This window comes from Erythrolamprus reginae, chromosome 6 (genome assembly GCF_031021105.1).
Source record: "Erythrolamprus reginae isolate rEryReg1 chromosome 6, rEryReg1.hap1, whole genome shotgun sequence".
NCBI lineage: Eukaryota > Metazoa > Chordata > Lepidosauria > Squamata > Dipsadidae > Erythrolamprus > Erythrolamprus reginae.
In genome coordinates this window covers 38,330,517-38,349,969 of record NC_091955.1, presented here as the reverse complement: position 1 = coordinate 38,349,969, position 19,453 = coordinate 38,330,517, and the positions used below count along the sequence as shown (strand labels likewise).

Below are 19,453 nucleotides of genomic sequence, written 5' to 3'. Positions count from 1 at the left end.
AGTAGCGGCAAGAATTACATTTGCAGAAAAATGGAAAGAAAAGGAAATTCCAAAAGACGAAGATGTTTTAAAGAAAATCATGGAATGTGCAGAATTAGATATAATGATGAGACGGTTAAATAATCAAATGGAAACAGAGTTTTATAAAACTTGGGAGAAAGTATATAATTGGTGGAATGTGAAAAAGGATTATTAACAATATATTAAAAAATTCTAGAAAATTTAAATTTATTAAATTGAATAAATGATATATTGAAATTTTATGGATAAGTTTTTAATCTTATTAATTGATTTCAATTATCTTAACCACAATGTTATAACACAAATGTTGAAGTAGATATTATATTATAGTAGTATATTAAGAAATTTTATGGATAAGTTTTTAGTTTTATTAATTGATTTGAATTATCTTAATCACAACGTTAAAATGGAAATACTGAAGTAGATGTTATACCCTCCTTGCCTTTCGTAAGCTGCTTAAAACCCACCTCTGCCGTCAGGCATGGGGGAATTGAGACCCTCTTCCCCCTAGGCCTTTACAATTCTATGCATGGTATGTATGTATGTATGTTTGGTTTTTTATATTAATGGGTTTTTAATTGTTTCTAACATCAGACTACTATTGTACACTGCTTTATTGTTGCTGTTAGCCGCCCCGAGTCTCCGGAGAGGGGCGGCATACAAATCAAATCAAATCAAATCAAATCAAATCAAATCAAATAAATAAATAAATAGTATATTAAGAATTATTTTTCTGTTTTGATCTGAATCACAATTAGCCTTCTTTTTTATATTTATTTATTAGATTTATTTATTAGATTTGTATGCCACCCCTCTCCGTAGACTCTATGCTTAGTGGAGCAATGGTAGCTCCTTTAAATGTTAAATGTTGTCTGTAAAGTATAATGTCTGAGCGGCATTTTCATGCCTCGGCGTGGATCGGTTAGAAACAAAAGGGAGTCATGTGACCTCAGGACACACAGCAACAGGCCTAAATATAAAACAGCAGCAAAGTTTTGATCCTGGGATCATCAGGCTGCTGCAGAGGACCTAAGTGTGAAAAAGGGGCATAAATCACTTTTTTCAGGGCTGTTGCGACTTTGAACGGTCAGTAAATGAACCATTGTAAGGACCTTAAGGGTCCAACCTGCCTTCCTCCCTAGATGTTTTCTGTGGAGCTTCAAAATGGAATCCTGATCTGCTGATCTGCTTCTAAAAGAGTGCACTGGACAGACAGATAATCCTTGACTTCTGTTCTGACCCCAATGGAGACCAATGTTTCTATCTAAGATGGTTATTGAGTTCTGCCTCACTTTACCACCTTTCTTGTCACAGTCGTTAAGTGAATCCCTGCAGTTGCTTGTCAGAAGATCCTAAAAGATGGTCACATAACCCAGGGACATTACCACCATCTTAACTACGTTGTCAAATGTCCAAAGTTTGATCCAATAACCCCTTTATTTTTCTAACAAAGTCCTTCCTAGAAGGAAGAATAGAAAGAATAAAATGGAAAAGGGGATTAAAAGGGGATACAAAAAAGAAGTCTGAAATTTGTATATGTTTATGTTTTGTTTTTAATTTTCTTTTCTTAACATCTGATTGGTTATACAAGGTTTTCTTGGTTTATAGAAAAATGTATAAAGAAAGAAGGAAGCACTTTGGCATAATGGTTAACAAGTTAGAAATATAATTGGTGTTGTACTTTTTGAAGGAACATTAAGGAGGGAATTTAATTAAAGGAAAAGTATGTACATGGATGACAACATTAGACAAAAAACTTTTGCAACTTTTTTGATGATTGATATTAGTTACAAACAAAATACCACATTTTATTAATGGAAAATTAGATGGTACACAATGACCGTCTGGGGGGTGGGGAATGCTGAATGTATGTTTAGAGAAAACTTTAAAAAAATTTACCCCCCCAAAAGTGTTTCATTCCTCCGTCACTCCATTCATTTCATTCTTCCTTCCTTCCTTGTTCCCTCCATTTCTTTTTCCTTCCTTCCTTCCTTTTCCCTCCATTTTGCCTTCCTTCCCTCCATCCTCTCCTTTTCTTTTTCTCTCTCTTGCTTTCTTTCTCTCTCCCCTCTTTCTCTTTTTCTCACCCTTTCTCTCTCACTCTTTCTTTCTCTCGCTCTCGGTCTGTTGCTCTCTCTCGCTTTCCTTTGCTCTCTCTTTCTCCCCCTCTTTCCCCCTTTCTTTCTCTTTCTTTCTCTCTCTCTCTCCCCCTTTCTTTCTCTCTTGCTTTCTCTCTACTGCCCCCCCAGACTGTCATCATGCTGGCGCCTGCAGCACGCGGGGCGTGGATCTGCACCCCCTTGGCGGACTGGCAGGGGAATGGGGAGTGCACGCGCACGTGCGTGCAACATTCAGAACAGGGGAAATCTTCGCTGGCCTCCGCACTTTCGTCACTCCCTGCCCCCAACTCCAATGCCCAGCTGTTGTGCGCGGCCTTAGAAAACGCTGTGCGGGAGGTTGTTTTTGACTGAGAGCCCGGGAGCGTGAGCGGGAAAAAGTGAGGGTGGTAGCCATAATTTGTGAAGAATGGGGTGGTCTGCATGGATGTATGCTGCGCGTTGCAAACTCGACCACTGGGAGATACTCCGACCAGTCCTGCCGATTGTTCACAAAGCACCGCAAGTATTGCTGCAGAATGCCGCCTCAGTCTGGAATTGCTGTGTCGATGCCAGGCAGATCTGGATGTTAATGGCTGTATGTTGTGTTATTTTGAGGGGACAGAACTGTTATACAAGTTGTATACTCACTACTTTACATTGTAGCCAAGTATCATTTCATCAGTGTTGTCACATGAAAAGATATACTTAAATATATACAATGTGTGAGGGGGTGTACTCACTTCTGTGACATACTGTATTTCCATATTCTGGAATGGTAGAACCTGGGGATGAAAATAAAGGAATAACCTAAATTCCCCACATAACCACAAGCAGACTAAGTCCAACACTCCTTTGAATTCTGTTGAACATAACCAACTCCAAGGAAGTACTAACCATTAGTAGAGAAGATTCCTGTTCATAGGCCATTTAATAATCAACCATTTTATGACCTTCATGTGTGGACCTGGTTTTTGTGCCTCATACAGAACTGGGTTCCTACCTGAATGGTGGGGGAGGGTACACTGGTAGTGGAAATGGAGCTCCAGGTGACTGGTGGGCAAATATGCATGTTGGAGCAAGATTTGGCTTCTGCGCATGCGCAAGAAGCAAAATCTTGTGAGAGGATGTGCACTCGTGAGATTTCAACAATTTTCAGTCATCAAAATCTCGTGTGGCCACACGTCTTCTAGCGAGATTTGCTTCCTGCGCATGCACAGAAGCCAAATTTCACTCTGACACACACACATGCCCACCGATCACCTGGAGCTGCGCACACATCAGCACCGATAGTGGCAGTAAGTTGGAACCCCTGCCTGTTTTCATTATACATGTTTCTAAGATTTCAAACAAGTGTTAAGATATTTAAAATTTAACATTGGGAGTAGTGAAGGATTGGACAATGAGTAAGAACACACTACTAATTGGTTAAAGAGAGTTGGTCACTGCATGAGAGAATATCAGTTGTAATTAACTGCTTGTGAGTAAGGGGGAAGTCTCGCCTTTTGCCCTGTTTACCATGTTAATTTACCTAATGATGCTGCTGTTTGCCTCTTTTTACTGTAAATATATTTATCTACCATATTTTTCGCACTATAAGATGCACTGAACCATAAGACACATATCAACTTTAGAGAACGAAAACAAGAAAAAAACCACCTGTCTCTGCCCCCAGCATCTTCTATGTCTTGTGGACATCAACTCTCGGAATTCCTGAGCCAATTATGCTAGCTCATTCTGGGAGTTGAAGTTCACATATCATAGAAGAGCCAACTTTGTATACCCCTGCCCTAGAGGAAATCTCATCTAGAATGACTACAACCAGGTGCCAAAAAAGGGGAGCAGCATGGGAAGAGGAGGACAGGGGAGATCTCCTGCTGACCCAAGCTTTTCAACTGCTGAAGGAAGCTTTAGTGAATCAAAGAATCTGTGAAAGGTATGCATCGCTGGCTGGGGGGGGGGGGAAGCTGAAGAGTTTGGGGAGGAGGCCGACCCAGAAGGTCTTTTGGAAACACAGACACACCCAGTAGGGGAAACCGGGACCGCAGCAGCAACAGCAACTCAAGGAGCCCCTATCGGGGGCAGGGTGAGGACCATGGAGGCATCAAATTCCAAAGGTTCCTCTGCTGGGAATAAAATACAATGGGGATCCCAAAGCTTTGGGATTTTTATTGACCCACATGCAAGAGTATGGGGAGGATTTCCTAAATGAGACATCCAAGGTGCGGTGCATTACCATGGCACTGGAAAGTACCATGGCTGAGTGGATGGTGGACTTCCATAATGAGGATACCCCAGTGATGAGGGATTGTGATGCTTTTATGGCTGCCCCCTGGGTGAGCTTTGATTACTTGATTGATTGATTGATTTTCAAATTTATAGTCCGTCCTTCTCATAGCGCAGTGTTTTTCAACCATTGTGCCATGGCACACTAGTGTGCCGTGAGATATGATCAAGTGAGCCATGGGGAAATTAAACATAGGTCCCCAAAATACAGACCACATGCCGGATATGGCCCGCAGAGGCCGTTTATCTGGCCCGCCTCCATCCACCTCGATCTGAACATAAACATTCCCCTCATGATACCTCCAGCTATTAGCGACAGGAAGAGTGGAGGCACAGGGAACACTCACTGACCAATCACCTACTAGGATTAATTATTATTATTATTATTATTATTATTATTATTATTATTATTATTATTATTTATTACTTATTAGATTTGTATGCCGCCCCTCTCCATAGACTCGGGGCGGCTTACAGCAATGATAAAAACAATATATAATGACAAATCTAATAGTTAGAATCTAAAATAACAATAATACATTTGAAAAGTCTAAAAAACAAGAAACCCCAATATATATATATATATATATATATATAAAACCATACATACAGTCATATCATACACAAAGAACTACATAGGCAGGAGGAGATGTTTCAGTTCCCCCACGCCTGCCAACAGAGGTGGGTTTTAAGGAGTTTACGAAAGGCAAGGAGGGTGGGGGCAGTTCTAATCTCTGGAGGGAGCTGATTCCAGAGGGTTGGAGCTGCCACAGAGAAGGCTCTTCCTCTGGGTCCCGCCAAACGACATTGTTTAGTTGACGGGACCTGGAGGAGACCAACTCTGTGGGACCTTACCGGTTGCTGGGATTCGTGCAGCAGAAGACGGTCTCGTAGATATCCTGGTCTGGTGCCATGAAGGGCTTTATAGGTGATGACCAACACTTTGAATTGTGACCGGAAACTGATTGGCAACCAATGCAGACTGCGGAGTGTTGGAGTAACATGGTCATATTTTGGAAAGACCATGATTGCTCTCGCAGCTGCATTCTGCATGATCTGAAGTTTCCGAACACTCTTCAAAGGTAGCCCCATGTAGAGAGTGTTACAGTAGTCGAGCCTCGAGGTGATGAGGGCATGAGTGACTGTGAGCAGTGACTCCCGGTCCAAATAGGGCCGCAACTGGTGCACCAGGCAAACCTGGCCAAACGCCCCCCTCGCTACAGCTGAAAGATGTTTCTCTAATGTGAGCTGTGGATCGAGGAGGACGCCCAAGTTGCGGACCCTCTCCGAGGGGGTCAATAATTTCTCCCCCCAGGGTGATGGACGGACAGATGGAATTGTCCTTGGGAGGCAAAACCCACAGCCACTCCGTCTTGTCAAGGTTGAGTTTGAGTCTGTTGACACTCATCCAGGCCCCAACAGCCTCCAGACATCGGCACATCACTTCCACTGCTTCGTTGACTGGACATGGGGTGGAGATGTAAAGCTGACCAGTAGCGATGAACCAGTAGCAGACCACCTCTCACCCAGGAAGGTCCCCGCTCGGGCTGCCACGCACTTGTCATTGTATGGCCGCGGCAAGAAGTTGAAGCTGCTATTCCTCCCCATGTTCCCGATTTCTAATCCTGGTCAGGACTGGAGGTAAATGTTGCCACCACTAGATGAAGCCTCAGCCGGTTATGAAACTATATTATTAACTATATGTATAATATGTACTGTGTTAGAGTGCCATTTTGTGTCGTTTTGGTTGGTGGTGTGCCCCAGGATTTTGTAAATGTAAAAAATGTGCCACGGCTCAAAAGAGGTTGAAAATCACTGTCGAAGCGGACTCAGGCAGCTTAAAACAATAAAATTAAAACACAGTACAAACAGCATACAATCATCACTCATTCATACTACAGGCCAGAATGAAAGAGAGCCCCAGGCATAAGTGTGTTTTCAGAGCCTTTCGGAAGGCTAGGAGAGTGGGGGCGGTACAAAACTCTGGGGGAGTTGGTTCTAGAGGACCAGAGCAACAGAAAAGGCTATTCCTCATGGTCCTTGCCAGCAAGCATTGCTTGGCCAACAGTACCCAGAGAAGGCCAACTCTGCGCGATATAACTGGTCACTGGGACATGCGAAGAAAGTCCAGTAAATAATCTGGTCCGAAGCCATGTAGGGCTTAATAGGTAATGTCCAACACCTTAAATTACGTTCAAAGACCAATCAGCAGCCAGTACAGCTCATGGAGTGCTGGACTAATATGGGGATACTAATATGTATCTAGGTACACCCATAATGGCTCGCACAGCTGCATGCTGGACTAGTTGAAGTCTCTGAACATTCTTTAAGGGTAGCCCCAATAAAAGCGCATTGCAGCAATCGAGCCTCGAGATGATGAGGGCATGAGTGACTGTGAGAAGAGACTCCCTATCCAAATAGGGCTGCAACTGCTGCACCAGGCAGACCTGTGCAAAAGCTCCCTAGCCACAGCTGAGAGATGTTGCTCTAACCTCAGCTTTGGATCTATGAGTACTCCTAAGTTGCAGACCTGCTCTGAGGGAGTCAAAGTTTCCCCTGCCTCAGAGTGTTGGATGGGCAGATGGAATTGTCCCTGGGAGGAAGAACCCATAGCCACTCTGTCTTGTCAGGGTTGAGCTTTAGTCTGCTGATATCCATCCAGGCACTCCCAGCACCGGCACATCACTTCAACTGCTTTACTGAATTGGCACAGGGGGCAAACAATGTTCCCTCTAATTTTTTTTCGGTGCAGGCGGAAAAGTATGATGTCTGAGCGGCACATTTTCATGCCTGGGAGTGGATCGATTAGAAACAAAAGGAGGTTACGTGACCTCAGGACACACAGCAACGGTTATAAATATGAAATGGCAGCAAAGTTTTGATCCTACGATCATTGGGCTGCTGCGAAGGTCCTAAGTGTGAAAAGGGTGCATAAGTCACTTTTTTCAGGGCCGTTGCGACTTTGAACGGTCAGTAAATTAACCATTGTAAGTCGAGGACAACCCGCCTTCCCCCCTAGATGTTTTCTGTGGAGCTTCAAAATGTACTCCTGATCTGCTGATCTGCTTCTAAAAGTGTCCGCTGGTCAGACAGATAATCCTCGACTTCTGTTCTGACCCCAATGGAGGCCAACGTTTTTATCTCCTGAGTAAGATAGTTATTAAGTGAGTTCTGCCTCACTTTACCACCTTTCTTGCCACAGTCGTTAAGTGACTCCCTGCAGTTGCTTGTCAGAAGATCCCAAAAGATGTTCACAAAACCCAGGGACATTACCACCATCATAACTACGTTGTCAAGTGTCCAAAGTTTGATCCAATAACCCCTTAATTTTTCTAACAGTCCTTCCTAGAAGGAAGAATATAAAGAATAAAATGGAAAAGGGGATTAAAAGGGGATACAAAAAAGAAACAAGAAAAGGGTTTGGTTCAAAGTCCTGCTCAGATTAAAGAAATTGGAGTTTGAGAAGTGTTGATTAAGCTTGGAGTATTGTTTTGTTTGTTCTTTTTTTAACTTTAATTATTTTTTCTGTTTAAATATATAAAATTAGGAATTGCTGATCTGTTTTAATAAATTTAGAAGTATTGATTATAATAAGATATGTAGTAGGTGATAGTGATTTGGATTAATGCATAAATGGAATTGAATTTAGAATTGTTGGGGAGATTAATGATATTACTTTTAATTGATTGAAAATAGAAAATACTTAGATTTCCCCCCCTTTTTTTTCTTTTCTCAAATTGACTTAAATTTAAGATTAATAATTAAGTAAGAATGTAGATAAGTATTAATTGGCTAAATGTTGGATGGACTGAAATAATTTTTAAATTTGGGATTAGATAAATGTGCTGGGGGAGGAAGAAGTCTGAAATTCCTATATGTTTATGTTTTGTATTTAATTTTCTTTTGTTAACATCTGATTGGCTATACAAGGTTTTCTTTGTTTATAGAAAAATGTACATAGAAAGAAGGAAGCACTTTGAATGTATATTGAGATAATTTTTTTAAAAAAAATTAAAAAAAAAATTAACCCCCCAAAAAGTCCTTCCTTTCTCCGTCCCTCTATTCATTTCATTCTTCCTTCCTTTATTCCTTGTTCCGTCCATTTCTTCTTCCTTTCTTTCCTTCTTTATTCCTTCTTTCCTTCCTTCCTTTTCCCTCCATTTCTCTTTCCTTCCTTCCCTCCCCCTTCCTTCCTCTCCACTTCTCTCCTCCCTCTCTCTCATTCTCTTTCTCTCTCTCTTTCTCTCTCTCCCCCTTTCTTTCTCTCTCTCTTTCCCTTTATCCCTTTTTCTATCTCTTTTCTCTCTCTCCCTCTCCCCCTCTTCTTTCTCTCTCCCTCTCTTTCTTTTCCTCTTTCTTTCTCTCTCTTTCTCTCCCTCCCTCTTTTTTCTGTCTCTCCCTCTTTCTCTCCCCCCTCTCTCTTCTTTCTCTCTCCCTTTCTCTCTCTCCCCCTTTCTCTTTTCTCTCTTTCTCTCCCTCCCTCCTTCTCTTTCCTTTCTTTCTCCAGCGGATCTGCCCCCTCACTCCCGCAGATGGCCATCAGGCTGGCGGCGGATCGCCCCCCACCCCGCAGATGGCAATTGGTGGGCCGGCAGGTCCGCCCCCCCATGGACGGACATCGGCGGGTCGGTGGATCCACCCCCCCACCCTCGCAGATGGCCATCGGGCTGGCGGTGGATCACTCCCCCGGCCCCCGCACAGATGGACATTGGCAGGCCGGCGGATCCATCCCCCTACGGATGGCCACCGGTGGGCCGGCGGATCCGCCCCCTCCCCCCGCAGATGGCCATTGGGCTGGCGGCGGATCGTCCCCCCCACAATCTGTGAGGTACCCCACAAAAGAGGGCTCTAGGAACTGATCCCGACACCCCAACACTGACGGCGACTGAACGGAAAGTTAGGAGGAGAACCACTGCAGAATGGTGCCTCCCACTCCCAACCCCTCCAATCAGTGCAGAAGGATACCGTGGTTGATGGTATTAAAAAGCCACTGAGAGATCAAGAAGCATCAGGATATAGGAGTGACCACTATCCTGGACCCACCAGAGATCATTCATCAGTACAACCAAAGCCGCTGAGAGGATATATACATATACACTACTCAAACCCCCGCCGCCACCGCCCCTAGTAAAAAAAAAAGAACTAACAATTTAACTAAAACAAGGAACAGGTAAAATATATTGTCCACTCCTGCAAATAAGGAGAGCAATAAAGTTCTAAATAAGATCTTATTGATTTAAAAGTCTTTTTATTAGGGTCAATTTGTAGGGAGACGGTGGCCCAAATAAATGTTGTTGTGGACTCAGCATAGTTCACATACACCTTGTTGCTTCTTTCCCTAGTCCGGTCATGAATAGCTGCAGCCTTGAGATTCAAGAATAAACAAGCAGAGATCGCTGACATACTGGTAGAAAAACAAGCATCCTCTACATTCAGTTGCACGCTTAAGATAGTGTTGGGTGTTTGTAATATCTTGGGTTCCTCTCCAGCCATAATCCTTTCCCTCTCCTAGATGTTCCATGTGGTGATGACCCTCTAGCTAGAAGCAGGATGAAAACCCTGACCCAGGGGTGGAAATTGAGTTTTGCAAGCTAGTAATTTATTTGCTTGGGTATTCAGTTGAAGCTCTGATGGATTGTTACAAAGATGGCCTGATTGCAGGGCAGGCTACTTCCAGTGGAGCTGCCGTTCACGGCAGAGCAGGATAGCAGGCCATGAGTGGCAGAGGTTAGTTTTGTCAATTTTCAGTGTTTTTGATTCTATGCTTGTGCAGGGGCAGAATCACACACCAGGTGTACACACTTGCTTGGCCTGTTTCGGTAGTGTCAAGAATGGTGTCCAGAGGGTGGACTGGACCGATATGGCGTTGATGTTTTTGGATGCAGAAAAGGATTTGATAATGTAAATTGGCAGTTTTTGAACCGACAATTACAGTATATGGTTGTTAGGACAAGATTCCTTCATGTAATAGAAGGAATTTATAGCAAACAAACAGCAATAATAATAATAAATGGAGAAATGACTGATAAAGTAGATATTACTAAAGGAACAAGACAAGGATCCCCATTATCACCATTGTTATTTATTTTGACATTAAAAGTATTAAATAAAAATATAAAAGAGGATAAGGAAATCACAGGACTTAAAATTAGAAAAGAATAATATAAATTACAAGCATTTGCAGATGATTTAGTGTTTATACTAGAACAGGGGGTCCCCAACCACCGGGCCGTGGACCAGTACCGGGCCGCGGGGCATGTTGCACCGGTCCATGGAGTCAGCAGCTGCCAGTCCTCCTGCCGCCGCCCCCTCCCTCCAGTGCTTCATCTCCCGCTGGGAAAGAGGCCTTGGGAGGCAGGTTCTGCCGGCCACAGGGCGATAGACGGGACAGAGGGGCGGGAAGGGGCGGGAGGCTCAAGCCTCTTTTGGCTTCTGCCGTGGCACGCCTTTGCGTTTTTGGCTGGGGGGGGGGAGGCAGGAGGGCCGGCCTGACCCCCTCCCTCCAGCGCTTCACCTGCCGCCGGGCAAGAGGGTTTGGGAGGCAGGTTCTGCCGGCCACAGGGCGATGGCGGGAAAGAGGGGCGGGAAGGACCAGCACCCCCATGCTTAATCCCGCCCCCAACCACACCCCTTTCCGCCCCCACCGGGCCATAGAAAAATTGCCTTGCTGAAACTGGTCCCTGGTGGAAAAAACGTTGGGGACCACTGTACTAGAAGATCTACTTCAAGTATAAACTTGAAGTATACTTGAAGATCCACTTAACTGAGGACCAAAACTTCTATATCAAATTGACGGAGAAGTGGTTGGACTTAAAATAAAGAAATAAAGAAAAGAAAAAATGATTGTAAAAAATATGACAAAATAAAAAAATGGAATTGACAGATCTTTTGGACACACGGACTGCAAAAAAGTAAAATCTTAAAGATCTTCAAGTAAGATCTTGAAGGTCATAAGCATAAAACGTATCAGGAAAGACTTAATGAACTAAATTTGTATAGTCTGGATGACAGAAGGAAAGGGGGGACATGATCGAAACATATAATACTAATACTACTACTAATAATTTATTAGATTTGTATGCCACCCCTCTCCGCAGACTAGTGGCTGCTCACAACAATAATAATAACAATATGACAATGTAACAAATCTAATATTTTTAAAAAATCTAAAAAACCCATTTAAAACCATACAACACAAGCATACCAAACATTAAACTATATAAACCTGGGGGAGATATCTCAATTCCCTCATGCCTGGCAATACAGATGGGTCTTAAGCAATTTATGAAAGACAAGGAGGGTGGGGGCAGCTCTGATATCTGGAGGGAGTTGATTCCAGAGGGCCGGGGCCACCACAGAGAAGGCTCTTTCCCTGGGGCCCACCAGACAACATTGTTTAGTTGACGGGACCTGGAGGAGGCCAACTCTGTGGGACCTTATCGGCCACTGGGATTCATGCGGTAGAAGACGGTTCCAGAGATTAAAGGGTTAAATAAGGTTCAGGAGAGAAGTGTTTTTAATAGAAAAGTGAACACAAGAACAAGGGGGCCCAACCTGAGTTTAGTTGGGGGAAAGATCAGAAGCAACGTGAGAAAATATTATTTTACTGAAAGAGTAGTAGATGCTTGGAACAAACTTCCAGCAGACGTGGGTGGTAAATCCACAGTAACTGGACATGCCTGGGATAAACATATATCCATCCTAAGATAAAATGCAAGAAATAGTATAAGGGCAGACTAGATGGGCCATGACGTCTTTTCTGCCGTCAATCTTCTATGTTTCTAAGATATTTGGGGATCCAACTATCGGCAAGATGTTCAACACTTAAGAAAGATAATTACTTAAAACATAAAAAACAGATTGAGAAACATTTAGAAAAATGGAAAACTCTTCAATTATCATTGATTGGCAGAATTGCATTAATTAAGATGAACATACTACCACGTTTACTCTTTTTATTTTCAACGATATCAATAAAAACAAAATCTTTTTAAGAAGATTAACAAAATAATAATGAAATTCATTTGGCAAGGGAAAAGCCACTCTGTCTTGTTGGGGTTGATCCTAAGCCTGTTAACACCCATCCAGACCCTCACAGCCTCCAGGCACCAGCACGTGTCCCCCCCGCTTCACTGAATTGACCCCCTTCTAACACCAACTGCGACTGACAGGAGAGGTAAGAGGAGAACCATAACACGGTGCCTCCCTCTCCTAACACCTCCAGCTGGCACAGAAAGATACCATGGTCGATGTTATTGAAAGCCAGAGAGAGGTCAAGGCGCATCAGGATAGAGGAGTGACCCATATCCCGTGCTCACCAGATTTCATCCATCAGTGCGACTAAAGCAGTTCTGGTGCTGTAGCCGGGCCTGAAACTGGACTAATTGGCTTCATCCAAGGACCGTTGGAGCTGGAGCACCACCACCTTCTCAACAACCTTCCCTAAAAAGGGAAGGTTGGAGACAGGACAATAGTTGCTTAAAATAGCCAGATCCAGGGAAGGCTTCTTGAGGAGGGGATGCACCACGGCCTCCTTTAACGGAGACGGGAAGTACCCTCCATCAATGAAGCATTGATGACCTCCTGGATCCAGCATTCTGTCACTTCCTTACTGGTCGAGACCAGCTAGGAGGGACACGGGTCCAATAAACAGGTGTAGGAGCTCACTGCTCCAAAGGCCTTGTCCAGTTCATCAGGCTGTGGGTTTTGCCTCCCAAGGACAATTCCATGTTCGTCCATTACCCGGGGGTGGGTGGGATTTTTGACCCCCTCAGAGAGGGTCTGCAACTTGGCAGTCCTCCTTGATTTGCAGGTGAAGCTAGAACAACATCTCTCAGATGTGGCAAGGGGTGCGTTTGCACAGGTTTGCCTGGTGCAACAGTTGCAGCCCTATTTGGACAGGGAGTCCCTTTTCCCAGTTACTCATGCCCTCATCGCCTCGAGGTTCAATAACTGCAGAGTGATTGCTTTGAGATGAATCAGTTGAATGGCTGTATGTATTGGGTTTTAAGATTGGTTTTTAAATAGGGTTTCTGATAAGATGGTTGGGTTTTTTATAATTATGTTTGCATTGTTTCTTACCTTGTAAACTGCCCTGAGTCTACAGAGAAGAACGGCCTAGGAATCCAATAAATAAAATGATGAATAAATAAAATAATAAGGGAAAAGACCGAGGATTAGCTTGAAAATGTTACAAGATGCAAGAATAAGGGGTGGTTTCCTACCAACCGCCAATTGGGAGTTGTATTACAAAGCAACAGCAATGACATGAATTAAGTAATGGATTTTGCTTAGAAATAGAAGACTTTTAACACTAGAGGGGTACGATTTATAAATTGGATGGCACACATTTGTTTGGTATGAAGGACATAAAATACATAGCAACTTCCAGAGACAGCTGTATCAGCTGGTGCAAAATGTACCGGCGTGTGCAATTACGGTTGTACATAGGTATGCCCTTATTACTCCATCTCAACGCGAGCTACATTAGTTGCCAGTCGCTCTCCAAATGCAATTCAATTCATGTGTCCATCAATTGTTCAGAGAGGGGGGAAACTTTAACCCTCTCAGATAGGGTCCGTAACTTAGAAGTCCTCCTAGATCCACAGCTGAGCCTTGACTACCATCTCTTGGCTGTGGCCAGGGGGACCTTTGCCCGGGTTTGTGGTATACCAATTGAGACCCTACTTGGACCAGGAGGCTCTGCACATGGTCAATCAGGCCATTATGATCTCCTGTCTAGATTATTGCAATGCGCTCTACATGGGGCTACCCTTGAAGAATGTTCAAAGACTACAAGTAGTCCAGAATGCAGCATTCTGCGTGTTGCACTGGCTACCACTTCCTGACATATACCTCCCAGAGACAATTCAGATCACAAGGAGTTGGCCTCCTCCAATGCAGGTTGACGGGTCCATGGGGGAGAGCCTTCTCTGTGGCTGTCCTGATGTTATGGAACCAACTACCCCCTGATTTCTGTACTGCTTTCACCCTACTGTCCTTCTGAAAGGCTGTGAAGACCTGGCTTTGCCGGCAAGCCTGGGGGCCGTGAATGTAACATTTTATTTCATCCGATTTGTAGTTGTTCTGTATGTATGTGAGTTTGATTGGATAGTTCATTAGAGTTTATTATGGGTTTTAGTGTTCTTAATACCAATTATTTGACTTTGTTTATTGTATGTACTATTTACTGTTGTAAGCCACCCTGAGTCCCATTGGGATTGGGCAGCATATAAGTCAAATTAATTAAATTAAATTAAAAAACTGGATTGAGCAGCTCCAGTTGATCTGGCCTGTGACTCGCAAAGCCCTCAACGATGCTCACCAGGCCCATAAGAAACAGGCTGACAAGAGTCAACCCAAAGTAATACCAGAAAACAAAGTTTTCCTGTCTACTAAATTACCTAGACTACACAGAAATCTAAGAAACTGGGTGTCAAATACGTAGGTCCTTTTGTGAAAATGGTGAAACTGATGGCAGTGGAGTTGGATCTCCCAAAAACCCTTAGAAGAATTCACTTGGTTTTCCATGTCAGCCTTTTAAAGCCTAAATGTACCTCTTCCCTTCGTCCCACCCTGGCCACTCCGCCTGTCCCTTTACACATTGAAGGTGTTCTATCCCAGGCCTACGCAGCTTGAAAACAAAGGAGGGATCCATTTGATATTTCAAATCAATGTTTTTATATATAAAAGTCTCATATGCATGTGAATTCATTTTTGGCAGCTTCTCAGTGAAAGCCATTAAAAGATAACAGTCTTGCGGTTAGGCTGCTAGAAAACAGAGGTAATTTGCAATATCTATTGGCCTAGAAACATTTCTCCTCCTTGCTTTCTGAATGGGTAAATTTTGAATGGGTAAATGTTAGAGCCACTAAAGCAATTGAACTGTTCCATTCTAAGTACCCTGATAAACATGAAGGTCTATCCTTGTATATATCTCATGCTGATTTTGCTTGTTGCTATGTGTTTATGTTTTTTTTCTTTCTTAGGACTAGCATCCCTGTTGCATGGGGGTCGAATGTCAGCTTCCGCTTTGATGCTTTGCCTGTTTGTCTTGGCTGTCATAGTCTTCAGAGAGGGGCGGCATACAAATCTAATACATTGAATTGAATTAATGGGCGTGTGTGTAGATATTTGGGAGGAGGGGAACGTGGTGACAGTTGTCCTCTCTGTAGTTAAATAAATTGCTAGGGAGGAATTTTCTCATTGCTGTCTGCAGCCAGGCTTTACTTTGAGATATTCTTAGCTGTGTGCGGCTGTGTGCGGTTTGTTATCTTTTGCTACTTTGTGTTGTATATATGTAAATAATACTTTGTTAAATACTAAGTCTGTGTCTTTTACTGGCTGGATCACACAACTACGCCACTGCTTTAATTCTGCTGTGTGTATGTCAATGGCTTTGCACAACACTGCACCGAGACATACTAACATTGGTTATGGGCCCAGTAGCGGTAGAGTGGACTGCAGTTTGTCAATGCGTGGTTTAATTTAGCCAGCATTGTATTACAGTTAGTATTTGTTGTAACAGTATTATTAAGATGGCAACGTTTCAGTCCATTGCTCAGTTGGATGGAAGCAACGTCAATGCATGGTCTACTGAATGTGCTATATTGCTGAAATAATGAGGGACTGTGGGACATGTTGCTACCCCCCCCCCCCCCCCCGATTTGCGATTTGACTGCCTTGGATCCTGATGTGGAGGAGGATGCCAAGAAGAAAAGAGACTTTGACCGGGACAATGATAAGGTTCGCAGCTTTATTGGACTTACACTTGCTGACCAGCAACTAACTCACATTCATGTTGAGAGTTCGGCTGCCAAGTGTTGGGACATTTTGCGGAGTATATATGTGCGGGACAGTGTTGGAGTACATATACAGTTAACAAGGAAACTTTTTTGTACCCGCTTAGCCCGGAATGAAAACATGTTAGCTCATGACTGTGATGAAGAAGATTTTGGCAGAGCTGCATGAAAAAGAGCTTATTTTCTCAGAGATTCATCAAGAGTACATTATCTTATCCTCGCTTGATGACAGCTACAATGCCTATGTATCATCGTTAGGAGTGTTGACCAGAGATGAACTTACTTTAATCGAGGTTACTGGGCGTCTGCTTGAGGAATCAAGTATGCGGTGAGACCGTTTGCTGTTAAGAGGGGAAAAGCCTCGGCAAGAAAGTAACTTTGTGTCTAGAAATATTTCTGTAAGAAAATGCTACAATTGCAAAAAGCAAGGACAATTAGCAAAGTTTTGTCAACAGAAATAAGTGCCTGGTAATATTTTTGTTGCTACCAAGAATGTAAAACAAACCAGGAAAGTGAAATGTGTTTTGTGGGTTGTTGATAGTGGGTTGATACATTGTTTAATTAATGATAAGAAATATTTTGAAAAACTACGGTAAATGCCAGTAAGGAAAGTATCTGTTTAGCTAACGGCTGGAAAATTAATGCTGCTGGGGAGGGTAACACATAGTTTGTTTCTTAAAGAGACAATGTTCTCATTATATCTTACTCAGGCGAAGTATAACCTGCTGTCTGTCGATGTATTAACTAAGACAGATTATACAGTATTGTTTAAGAATGACAACTGCATTATTGAGAAAAAGGGATGTAAAATTGTTGCAGAGCTTAAAGATGGTTTATATGTAATTAATGTAAAGAAACATTAAGCTAAAACAAATGCCATGTTTAGTAATATAAAACCTCATGATAATTGTATCCATCTAATACATACCCTGTTTCCCCGAGAGTAAGACACCCCCGATTGTAAGACGTATCGGGGGTTTCAGGGGGGTCGGCTAATATAAGCCGTACCCCAAAAGTAAGACATATGTCTTACTTTCGGGGAAACATGGGGGTATTGCCGGGGGGGTAGCCCGATGACGTCGCTTCCAAGCTCCCCGCGCGCCCCTCGCCTTCGCCTCGCCGCGGCGCCACCGCCTCTTCCCCGGCTTGGCAAAGCGAAGGACGGCGCTGGTCCGAAGCGAGCCGAGCGGGCGGTGGCTTGCAGCGAAAGCGCTCGTCCCAGCAACCGAGTCTTGCCGAGGCTCGGCTGCAAGCGGCCAGCGAGGCCGACCAGCTCCGAGGCGAGCGGCCGGAGCTGCGCCCTCCTTCGCCCGCCTCCTTTCCGGCAGGCAGGTGGGGCTGCCCAACTGCGCAGAGCGGCTCCTCCCCTCCAGACACACGCTTCCCCGACACGCGTCTGCGGCTCCACGCGTGCACGCCGCTTGGAGCCCTGAGATTGAACTTGGAAAAGGGCTCACGAGGCTCCTGTCCCGCGGCTGCCCTTCTGGACTCCGGGGAGATGCCTTCGGGAACGCAACCCTTTCAATTTTTTTCCAATGTAAGACATACCCCGAAAGTAAGACATAGTGGGGCTTTTGGGGGTAAAAAGAAAGTAAGACACTGTCTTACTTTCGGGGAAACACGGTAGGAGAATGGGGTGTTTGAATTTTCAATTGGTGAAAAAGACAATTGGGCTTGTTAATGGCATAAACCTTAAACCATGTTCTAGATATGTAGATTGCAACATTTGCCATGAAGAGAAAAGCAAGGTTACCCCTGCAAATTGTTATGAAGGTTTTAAGAGTAAGGATATATTGAAGTTAGTGTTTATGGATGTGATAGGTCCAATGAGCAAAACTATCCATGATGGTTCACAATATATTATGAGCATTGTGGATCATTTCTTAAGGTTTGGCTTTGTTTATGCAATGAAGATGAAGGCAGATACTTATAGGCTGTTTTGTAACTGGCTAAGATTTGTAGAAAGAAAGATGAATAAGGAAGGTTGTTAGCGTGGTCACTGATAATGGGACAGAATTTACAAACAAGAGGTTTGTTGATTTGTTAAAGAATTGTAGTATAGAGCATAGGCTGTCTGTGCCTTATAGGCCACACCATAATGCATTTGTTGAGAGAAGAGGTCAAACGCTACAAGCCATGATGAGAACCATGATAAGAGATTCTGGATTGTTGGTTCAGTTATGTGTGTGCAAATGTAGTCTTAAATAATGTAGTTCACTCAGATACTGGAGAGATACCATTCATGAGGTGGTATGGTAGGAAGCCTGACTTGAGCTATCTTCATGTGTTCGGAGCACCAGCATGGGTGCACATTCCATCACAGGTTAGGAAAAAAGGTCACCATAGAGCAAAGTTGCTGTATTTCGTTGGATATCACAATAACCACAGATCTTTTAAGTTACGGGATAAGAACACCGGCTATAGCGCAAGCACCAAGTTTCTGGAAAACACTGGATGGAATAGGGTAGAAATCCTGAAGGGACAAGTAAGGAAGTTGTCATTCAGACTTCATTATTTAAGGAGAAGAAGGATAGCTGCCAGAGACTGCATAGCAGTGCTGGAAGTGAGTCAAAAGCATCTGTTGATGAGGAGTTGTCAGATGAGGAAACTCCAGGTACTAGTGAGAGTGCTCCAGTAGTAGATATCAAGAGTGAAGTGAAGGAAGAGCCAATGCCAAGCGTTAGCGATGCAGTTGTTCCCAGAAGAGGCTCCAGGATTAGGAGGGAATCTGATAGGTACCAAGCTAATGTAGCTTGTAATGCAATTGTGGAACCACTGCATTATAGCGAAATTAAGATGTATTCAGAAAGAGAAAAGAAGGACAAGGCTAGATTTGTAGCACAAGGTTTCTCCCAGATGGAGGGTGACTATGATGAGGTATTTGCTCCAAGTTTGAAAGCTGCAACTCTTAGGACAGCGTTGGTTTGGGCTGCAAAACATAAGTGTTGTGTTCATCACATTGATGTGGAAACTGCCTATTTGCATGTGTCATTGCAATATAGGATATTTATGAGGATTCCGCCTGGTGTTACACATGACAAAGGTAAATGTTGGAAGCTAAAGAAAAGCTTATACGGATTGAAGCAATCTGGATTCGAGTGGAATTAATTGATTGTCAAAGAGTTGGAGAAAATGGGATTTCATGCAAGTAAGGCTGATCCCTGTATGTTCACTAGAAGGAGGAAAGATTCCAAGGAAGTTTTGCTGCTTTCCAGACGATACAGCAATTATTGCTCAGTCTGTAACAAA

At 43.5% G+C, this 19,453-nt stretch overlaps 1 protein-coding gene across 20 annotated transcripts in view; it reads right to left on the bottom strand.

The window, feature by feature from the left end:
• Window positions 1–19,453, bottom strand: part of PPHLN1 (periphilin 1) — a 153,334-nt gene that overhangs the window by 36,439 nt on the left and 97,442 nt on the right. For 10 of the 20 annotated variants that reach the window (XM_070755553.1, XM_070755547.1, XM_070755548.1 and 7 more), the window contains one exon: window positions 2,861–2,902. The exons of the other annotated variants lie outside the window; for them this stretch is intronic. In XM_070755553.1, coding sequence (XP_070611654.1) covers window positions 2,861–2,902 — 42 coding nt within the window. The remainder of the gene's footprint in view (window positions 1–2,860; window positions 2,903–19,453) is intronic. 20 annotated transcript variants of the gene reach the window in all.